Genomic DNA, 10422 nt, shown 5'->3' with positions numbered 1-10422 from the left:
GTTTTAAGTTTTATAAGTTGAAAGAGATATATACATAGTTAATCGGACAGTCTATAGCCTCTCAATTGTTAAATCTTTTATGGACACTTGCTGATCAAACAATACTTTCTGGGACAATCCGCAACCCCTCAAGAACATATCCTGAAGGACAAACAATTACTCAGTTAGATTATTCATAACTCCTCAAGCGCATAATCACAGATTTCAGCAAGACAACAAAAAAGATATTAACATCCTAGATCTTTAAATATAGGAAATAGGAAGTCCATGACGAGTAGCTTTCTTAGCTAAATATTGGATATATTAGTTTTTTTATTAGAATGTTAGTGGGTGGGTTCAAATCCACCACCTCTCCCTCCTTCTCTCTTCAACCTTTAAATTCCCCTTACAACCACTAAGTCAACCTTACTCCAATATCTACTTGAACCAAGCCTTACACTTACTTGAAAACAATAAGTTCCTCTCTACACCTTCAGGTGAAAAAGAAATCCAATTGTAGTTTGTTCCTTTATTTACAACACTAGTTCACATTCAAATTACATCTTAACAAAAATTCTGACTTTTGGAATGATTTGCTAAGGGGAACACCTGCAACTATGTGTACAAATAATATATTACAAAATATTCAATGCCTTGAAAGATCTACACACTAGGTGAGATGCTACTAAAATCAACATCACCTTTGTCATTTTGACATTTAATAAAACGTGTAGTCATTCTTTATTATCAAAAGAAAATTCCTTGCCATGTTCGATATCAATCTCGCGTTGAGGCAGACTTAAACCCACAAGGGTAGAGCTGGGCTCATCAACCTTTTCAGCATGATCATAGGCCTGGTGACCCATTTCCATTTCATGGTGGTGAATAGAAGAACTAGTAGCATTGACCTCATAAGAAAGATTTGCCTCAAAATCGAACCTTATTGGAGACGAGGGATAAGGGGCCATTTCACTATGGTAGCGGCGTAGGAAATTAACCTGAGACTTAGGGTGGTTCGGGGTCGTGGGCCTGGTTGATGAAGGAGTCTGCAATCGCAATCCACGGTTCTGTTTTACGTTCTTCTTCGCTGTGTGGTGCCACTTTCTTAGAGCTGTGGCTACTCTTTTGTTAAAAATGGTTGGCTTCATTGTTGAACCCATCTGTTCTCACCCACAACCAAGCAAATTTTATTCATTTTTAAATCTTGTTTGAGAAGCTTTAAATTAAAAAAATGTTCATAAAGATCTTCTTTTAATAACTATTAGATCGGATATATTGGACACTCTAAAAATTGTTATATGAAAAAAAACAAGTTAGATAAAGTAAGTTCACTAGTTCGACTAAAATAAGAAAATGCAAACATGAACTACACGCGAAGTTTGGTTTTATCTACATGTAATCGAATTTAATTAGAATTAATAGTTGTTTACATTTTAATCAAACGCGAATAAACATATAGGATAGGATTATTGATTTTTGTAAAAAAAAATTCAAAAGTTATATTGAGAATATTTTTTAATTAATAGACAATCTAAAAAATTTGATACCGATAATTCATAATAATTAAACTCTATATATGATTACTTTGATGAATAAAGAGGAAAATTTTATAAGAAAATCAAAAGGAAAAATGAAATAAATAGTAAATTATTTGTGGAACAATTGATATTTATTAAACTACCTGTGTCACGAGAGCATAGAGAGGAAGGGTCACGTAGCTGCAAAGGAATTGAACGAAGATCCTGGCACATCATCCAAGTTAAATTGTTAATGTATATATACAGTTAACTTGAGACTAATACTGGTTAAGTTTTTTAATACGAGTTAAACAAGTATAAATCTAGAAAACGGGACGACACACGTACCCCATTGAGATTCTGATCACCACGCCCTGTTTTTGGGAATGGAAACAGGATTTCATCATAAATTGAAGCTGAAATACATAAAAGAAAAAAGTTCTATCACTCATATAAGTAATTAAACGCAAATAAAAAACAAGATAGTGTCATGCATCAAGGGTAAAAAATGCACTCGAACAGAAATATAGTAAAAGCATTTGTTCGGATAACAATTGCACTCACAAGTCCTGATCACGTAGAAATCAATATAGCAACAGTATTTAAGTATTTTTTAACATTGGAAAGTTTCGTTTTTGATATAATTACAAGAGTAGTAGCATATAACTGAAATTTAATTATTTTGCAGGACTTACCGCAGCCCATGAAAAGAAAGCAAGCTGAAAAGCATTCTGTTGTCAGAAAAGAGACATGTATAACTTGGATTAGTAATTAACAGTGATGAGAGGAAATTAAGATTTTTCATTTTGACAAATAAATGAATGCATTGATTCATGTTATATTGTTATTGCTTTGAAAGAGGTATAAAACACACACCTGAAAGAGCACGAAATTAATGAGGTAGAGAATAAGTCGAGGTTTGTTAAACCAGAAGAGGTCATCCCCAGGTTGCACCAGTGGCACTCCCTTTACAACTTCTCCTCGTTGTTGAATTCTTTGACCCATCTTTGTTATTATCACTTGCAGCTTGGTTCCAACTAATAGAACAATCTACATTTTGTGGACATTATAATTATAATTAGAAAAAAGAAATATATCATTAGTTAACATAAGTCATTGCATGTGCTTACAATCAAAGGAGCAAATGGCAGCCACAGATAAGAGTACCAGCCTGTCCATATATACAAACGATGTACGGAAATTTAGGTATATATGTAGAGTTGTATACACTTAATAATTATCAATAAAGTGATTTAGCTTAGTGATTTATTATAATAAGATATATTCCCTTACCGTGAGTGTTAAACAGGAGAAAAAGCACTGTGATGAACCAGATTGGAGGACTAAAAATTTAGAAAGAGAGCAATTAATTATACTATAAATGTGTAAATCAAATTATGACATGTGTTATTTTAAAAAAAAATGGTTATTATTTATATAGCAGTTGGAAAATTCGAAAAAAAAAAACATAAACATAGAGGGCGAGAATTAAGCACAAAACCTGATTTCAACGACCACTTTGAAGTCCTCTTCCAGAGATCTTTTGATATATTTCCGAAAGTTGAATTTCTGGTGACTTTGAGGCCCCAAATGTGCCTAAACCCAATTAAAGTTATATTTCGTCAAGAATACATTTCGAAGAGTTTATACAAATTCATTTGGACCCTTGAAAGAAATTTATAACTTTTTCATATTTTTGAAATTTATTTCAATAAATTTCATAAAAGAATTAAAATAGTTTCCACGTGTTAAGTTTATAATGATATAATCTGTTGCAATAAACTTACTAAATAAAAAACACTTGAGTAAATTATTTATTCAAATAGCAGGCACACCTTAAACGATTAATGTATGTCTAATATATAACGGCCGGGGCAAATTACATTTGCATATCATAAATATTTCACTTGACATCCTTTATTTTTCTGACCATATACATACCCCCTAATTTAATAAATAGGGGGAGTAACTCATAAACTAGGCTAGATATGTATTAAGGATACACGAGATATTTATTGTTATATAAATTGAAAGAAGGTTGTACGTGTAAGGTTAAAAAAAAATAAAACATAATTGGACTTAAGTTCTAGGGGTGTGAATATAATTCGTTTATTAAAACAATTTATTTGGGCATGTTTATTTTATAGGTGAAAATAATATACATGAAATTTCATAAAGTTAAATTTGAAATAATCGATCTACTATATAGTTTTTTAAGAAAAATTCTTGCTTTATTCTAAAAATAAAAAGTGGCATACCATTATACCAACCAAGTATCAATCAATAATCAGAGAAATGGTAGGTGAAATTGGTAAGGGTGTAATGTGATTACCATCATAAATCCATGTCTCAATGTCAAGTAATCTACTTTAGGAACTGACTGTACAAACTGTCTGAAGAAACAAACCTGTTACAACAATAAGCAAAAATGTAATATGCGACACATTCTTATATTTAAAAAATGAAAAAAAAAAATCTCATTTATAAAACTTGCGGAAATTAGAAACTTCTGTTAGCTCTGTTACAATGGTAATTTAACAAGCAAGAATGGTCCAACTGATATAAATATGAGATATCATATATAGGGACAGGAAATAGGAGCGCGCAGTACTTAGAAGCAGCGTCACTACGCTGAAAATGTTTCCAACTTGCCTGTCTATACCGTTATTTGACTTATTTCTTTCCCATCTTCTAGGAACTGCTATGCATTTCAATTTTGTCCTTTTATAAGTTTAGGGCATTGTCATATTAGTAGAACATGAATGATATGATTTTCAGCATTTGAGCTATATACTGAGTTTTCATCACTTAGTTGATTTGTTTAAAAAAAAAATTATACTTTTTATTATTAGTATATAGTCTTTGATATTGATTTTTTTTATAGATACACGCACTCGGGAAAAAAAAACATATGAATAGGTATGACTTACAATCCAAACAAGGACTGTATTTTGGGTCCAAAAACTCAAATGTCTTCTTCCAAACGATGTCTCTCTCGCAAATCGAAATCGTTCAGGATCTGTGGTAAATAACAACACATAATGTTGCACTCATAAATGTGAGATTACAAACCTTATATTCATTGCTTATCAAATTATATAAATTAAGAAATATTTAATTAATGTAAAAATATTGTTATACTTTAATTAAAAATGGCTTTATTATTAATTAATGAAAGTTAAGAGAGAGAGAGAGAGAGAGGAGAGAGAAGTATTAGTAAAAGATAGAGTTTGATAGGTGAAAAGTGAGGATGTGATTAACAAAAAAATTTAACCTAGGTCTTAAAGGTTTAAAACAATAAATGTTTCGGAACGAAAAAGGAAGTGAAAGACATTAACGTTTTTGAAAAAGAAAAAAAACGAGTACATTTATATATTGGCATATGCAGACGACTAACCATGTGAAAATTGGTACTCTGCTGTCTTGGTTTCCACTTCCCACCGTTTCCATCTTCTCATCTATTTGTAGCAAATAATTCAAGAAAATAAGTAATTAACTCAGATGTATCCAAAGAGGTATATATACAAGTTGTTAAGGAATATATATATATATATATATATATATATATATATATATATATATATATATATATATATATATATATATATTCTTAATTACCTTTGCTCTACCCAGAGCTAGAGTGAGTATGCAGTAAAGAACATGAAACACAGCCAGCACGAAGATAAATATATGGAGTTGATGAATGGCCTCGGATGAGACAAACGGGACTTTACCCTACGCATTTATACAATAAAAACTACATTAGCTAGGACCCGCTAAATAAATTAATTTTCTTAACCCTGAATAAGAAAATATATGTAGTTAGATTTAGGGGTGAGTATAACCCGGATCATCCTACTAATTCAGCCCGATTCAAGGTTGATTTTGGTATGTAGAGTTTTGAAATTAGATCCAATGTATTTTGTGAAAAAGTTCAAATTATTTTTTAAATCATTTCAATATGATTCAGTGTCTTATATAGTTATATTCTTTTAAAAACTATATTTTTTTAATAATTGTATATTAATAATAAAATAATTTATTTAATAGATAATTTTTTAATAACATAACATTATATTTATAATTATATTATTTGTTTTAACTATATTGTAATATGTACTTTAATTTAATTTTTATACTTGTTTTATTATACAATTTAACTTTAAATATTGTTATGATTGACATATATTACATTCAAAAGTTAGGGTCTTATTCCTTATATTTTGAGTCTTGATTGGATTGGATTCAAATAAATAATCATATCAAAGTTTAAAAGTGACTAGCTTTAGAACAAAGGTAAATTTGTCTAAACTTATTCTTTGCTTATCCCTAATTGGATTAAAGAATTAAAATTTAGAACAAAGGTAAAAATGACTAGCTTTAAATGGAACGAATGAAATGTGAGTCTCTCTCAATTACAATATTTTCCCTCTTTTCAACCTGTCGATACATGCTTCGTGATTAAGATAAAGTTTAAAAGTGTTCATAAATTAAGAAACGTTAACAAAAAAGTTAATAACAAGTTGAATAGAATAACTACTTGAAATAAAAAAATAAATTATATTTGATCAAGAGGTATAATATTGTATTTATACTATCTTTTTTATGCGTTTTGATTGATTGGAGGTTTTGTAGATGTGTTTCATAACATTCTTTTAATAACTATCTTATATGAATTTTTTTAGAATATTATTTTCTTTGATACTTTTTTTAAATATTCTTTTTATGATTGATTAAATTTCATTAAAAATTATTTTTTTTTAGGTTTCATTTCTTATTTAATAATTTTTTCTCTTGATTTGCATTAAATAAAAAATAAAATTATTAAAATTGATGATTTTTAATAAATTTTAATGAATCATGAAAGAGTCTTTGAGAAAGTATTAGAGAAAATATGGTTAATATTTCTCTATTTTTTTTTAATATGAGTCCCTTAAGCTTTGACAAGGATTCACATGATGGATTCTCTTCAAACCAAAAATGAATTAATGTATAAAACTCAAAACATTATTAATTAATTAACAATTAATGTTGGATATTTCTAACCCTGTATTTACGGCAAAGAACAATGGCCATTCCTTTGTCTAGTTGAAAATTTTCCGCGAGTGCATTTCTACCTAACAAACTAATTCGTACATGGAGAGGTCAATATCATAGTACTATAATTAAGTTGGGGAGAAATATTTTTCTCTTGTCAATTATCATTACTACAACTCTTGTAATATAGTTAACAACACATCACATAAGACAAAAGAATTATAGTAAACTCAAATAGATATTGGTTTTAATTTCTAGCTAGAGTGCCAAAAGAATCGGAAGCAGAATAGTATATAAATTTGTGGAAGTTTCTCTATTAGTATTTTTTTTTACATATTATTTTCATTGTTTTATTATTATTGACAGAAATGTATTGAAACAAAATTTTGTGATTTTTTTTCTAATAATGGACTATATTTGTAATTTTTAATAAATTTAAGCATACCAAAAATGTGTTATATATATATATATATATATATATATATATATATATATATATATATATATTAAAAATGTTAGAGTATGTTATTTTTCAACAATACACCAAATATTAGTAACACGATTTTTATTATATTATTTTTAGGTCGAAATATATTTTTAATCATTTAAATTTAGATAATTATTTTTTAGTCCTTCAAAAAAAATTATTTTTATTAGCCCCTCAAATTTTTGAAAAAATATTTTTAGTTATTCATTGTGTTTATAGTTTATTTTTTTTTTATAATTTTTAATTGCCAAAATTATTTTTTTTAAAATGATTTTGGTAATTTTAAATTGCTAAAATATTTGATTCATATGAATTGGTGTATGGTCTTTTTACATATTTTGATGGTTTTAAAGAAGAAATAAAAACATAAATGTTGAATTCTGCTGATTTTAAATTACTATAAATCATTTTCTAAGAAATTAAATTAAAAAAATTGGTGGTGAGAAGCAACCACAAATTATAACACCATTAATACAAAGAAATAAAAAGATTAAAATTAATTTTTAAAAAATCATTTTCTAAGAAATTAAATTAAAAAAATTGGTGGTGAGAAGCAACCACAAATTATAACACCATTAATACAAAGAAATAAAAAGATTAAAAATAATTTTTAAAAAATTTGAGAGACTAATAAAAATAATTTTTTTGAATGACTAAAAAATAATTATTCAAATTTAAACAAGTCTTATTTTTAATACATTATATTATTAGTTAAAATTTATTATAAAATTAGAATAAAAATTATTTGAGAAAAAAACATTTTTTAATAAATTTCAATTAGTAATCAATATATTCAAAAAGAATGAGTAGTTATCAATGTTTGAAAACGTATAACATACATGAAGAGGATCTTGACCCTACATACATACCTGGGCTGCGCACTTGTCCCTTGCACCCAAGGCTAAAATGCGCCGGTGACTCTCGTCATCGGAACTGAGAATCGCCGCTAGTAATCTCCGGCCATTGGTTTCGTCATCATCATGATCTAATGGGGGCGTGCTGTGTTTCACTCTTTTGGTACTGCAGGGGTGAAATGTTCCGGCAACCTTTTCTGATATGCATATCCTCGATATTAGACCTTGTCCTACCGTTAGGAGCAATGATATGAACCCCAACAACATAAGCTCTGCATGCATGCATGTAATCCAACCATATATCAAGTTAATTATTTTTCACTAAGCTTTAATTTGTCACTTAAACAAGCTAATTAATTGTTTCATATATATATACTCAAACTAACCTGATTTGATCTTTTCAAGTGACTCGTATAGAGCTCTTTTGTGCTTCTGCTTAAACCACTTCTCGCATGAACATATATACACATGGTGGTGCAAGTATATTATATTAATATTGATCGTTAAAATTAAACACTTACACATGTAATTAACTGATATATGTATTCAATATATACCTTTCCTATGACATGGAAGATGTGCTCAATGGTGATAGATATGGAGAGCAAAACAAAGCAAACAACGGCTATAGCCCAAGTAGGCGTTTCGTCTAAATTTCTTCCTCCACTTCCTCCCATGCTTAGCTTCTTTAGTTGCTACCAATATGATTCTTTTTTTATATTATTATTATTATTGTTATTCCTTTGACTCTAGGTGTATAAATAGATAAGAGATGGGTGAGGGGGGGACCAAAATTAGAAACTCAGCTAGCTAGCTCCCCGTATTGAACGGGTCATAATGTGATATCTATATATTCTAATAGTGGGGTTACGTACTTGGAGTGAGGTTCGAACAAAGAAGGTCATTAATTAATTTCATTGTTTATTGTACTTATAACAATGTTAATAAGGAAGAATCAAATAATCCAGTTTGCTCTTCACTAAACGGACATATATAAAGCTTTTGACTTGACGCATATATGAACGGAAAGATATTTTGTTTTGGAGTAAATATTGGTTATGATACAACTCAGATACTAAAATATGACTATATGAGAGATCAGATCAGTAACCAATATAAGTGATGATGTGGTGTAACAAAATAGAGAGAAATACAAATATAAAAAAAAAAACTAAAACAGGAGTATTTGGTTGACTTTTATTGTTATATCACCAAGAGATTTGACTTGAGATATGTGTATACTTTTTTTTATAATGAGTATGATATTTAATTTTTTATTTATAAATATATAATGAGTATGATATTTAATTTTTTATTTATAAATATTAAAGTGTTGTTACTGTCAATAAAATCTTTAAGATATCTTCATAATTTTTATTTCATTTAATAATATTAATTTTATTTTATATTTCTTTTTTTTTTCTATTTCTCTCTCTAGTATATAGAAATTTTTATATAAATTTTAAGTGATTTGGATAGAAAGTGGAGAGATATTGTTTGCGATTATGATTAGGTTATTTGAATAATCTAACCATAACCATTTCAATAACTAGATATAGCAAGTGGAAATTATAACCAAATCAAAATTGGCTTTAAATTCCATAACCAGTTTTGGTTTAGTATAAAACAGGTTTTATATTTAATTTTTTTGTTATATATCTAAAATGAGTTATAGTTAAAATCAGTTATAGGAAAAATCGGTTGGAAAATAAATAAAAATATCAATTTTTAAAATTGATTTTATACTAGCTTAGTACACTTTTACAACCAGTTTTATGTTTTAATAATTGTTTTATGTTTAATTAAAATTAATTTTAAAGGTTAAAAATTGGTTTTTAAATACCAAAACAAATTATTGTTTAAATTAGCAGTTTTAATTTATTCTAATTTTTTTTTAAAAAAAAAAAAAGAGGATACTATGTAATTATTTTTTAATATTGTCAGTATTTTTATTTTTGTTCCATGTAAAATGAAAGAGTAGAATTAAATAGATGAATTTGTATTAGTATAATTTGAAACTGAGAATATTAATATATATATATATATATATATATATATATATATATATATAATCGTTTTTTAATTAGTGGATAATTAATGATAAAATCCTTTATATTATAAGTGTATTTTTTTCTCTACTTTTTTATCGTTTTTTTTAACCTTTTGATTGATGACTAGACTATACTCTTATCACTAACTTGAGTATTAATTTATCATATTAAATACCAAAAAGTTAGTACAAGTTGTCTATCTATTAAATTACTAGAATGACGTGGAGAATTAATTGGATATGCAGATTCTTCAAATGAGAAATACATGCCGAATTATCTATAAAAAAAAAAAAACAAAAAGGGTACGCCGTATATATGGTAGCTGGATGGCCAAGAAACGTCTTTTGTTCAGCCTTGGAGATATATGCTTTGGAGGCGAAGAAACTAATAAGGAGCTTATTTTCAAGGGTAGCTGGACCATTTCAATCAGGCTTCGTCAACTTGTCATTGATATAGCAAACCAGACCTTAATCCAAATTTACTATTCTATCTTCCTG

At 27.7% G+C, this 10422-nt stretch overlaps 1 protein-coding gene across 1 annotated transcript; it reads right to left on the bottom strand.

The window, feature by feature from the left end:
* Positions 1-435: 435 nt before the first annotated feature.
* Positions 436-8567, bottom strand: LOC100775630 (MLO-like protein 6). The gene is made up of 15 exons (XM_003539358.4): positions 8432-8567; positions 8261-8318; positions 7890-8146; positions 5115-5231; positions 4894-4954; positions 4427-4515; positions 3829-3903; positions 2998-3092; positions 2790-2839; positions 2627-2667; positions 2373-2546; positions 2192-2227; positions 1845-1912; positions 1661-1721; positions 436-1139 (listed from the first exon to the last, which is right to left on the bottom strand). Exons 1-15 carry the CDS (start codon positions 8549-8551, stop codon positions 714-716), a joined length of 1728 nt encoding a protein of 575 aa, XP_003539406.1. The 5' UTR covers positions 8552-8567; the 3' UTR covers positions 436-713.
* Between the last annotated feature and the right edge of the window lie 1855 nt (positions 8568-10422).

The sequence above is a fragment of the Glycine max genome, chromosome 12, assembly GCF_000004515.6.
Source record: "Glycine max cultivar Williams 82 chromosome 12, Glycine_max_v4.0, whole genome shotgun sequence".
Taxonomy (NCBI): domain Eukaryota; kingdom Viridiplantae; phylum Streptophyta; class Magnoliopsida; order Fabales; family Fabaceae; genus Glycine; species Glycine max.
Note: the sequence above shows the minus strand (reverse complement) of the source record. Positions and strands in the feature narration are given on the sequence as shown.

Bases quoted from the DNA above. Each gene is read 5' to 3' on its own strand.
- LOC100775630 (XM_003539358.4), bottom strand. From the start codon at position 8,551: ATGGGAGGAAGTGGAGGAAGAAATTTAGACGAAACGCCTACTTGGGCT. The intron at 8,147-8,260 runs GTTAGTTTGAGT...GCATGCATGCAG, and splicing joins ACTTGAAAAGATCAAATCAG to AGCTTATGTTGTTGGGGTTC. The intron at 2,840-2,997 runs GTTTTGTGCTTA...CTAAATTTTTAG, and splicing joins AAAGTGGTCGTTGAAATCAG to TCCTCCAATCTGGTTCATCA.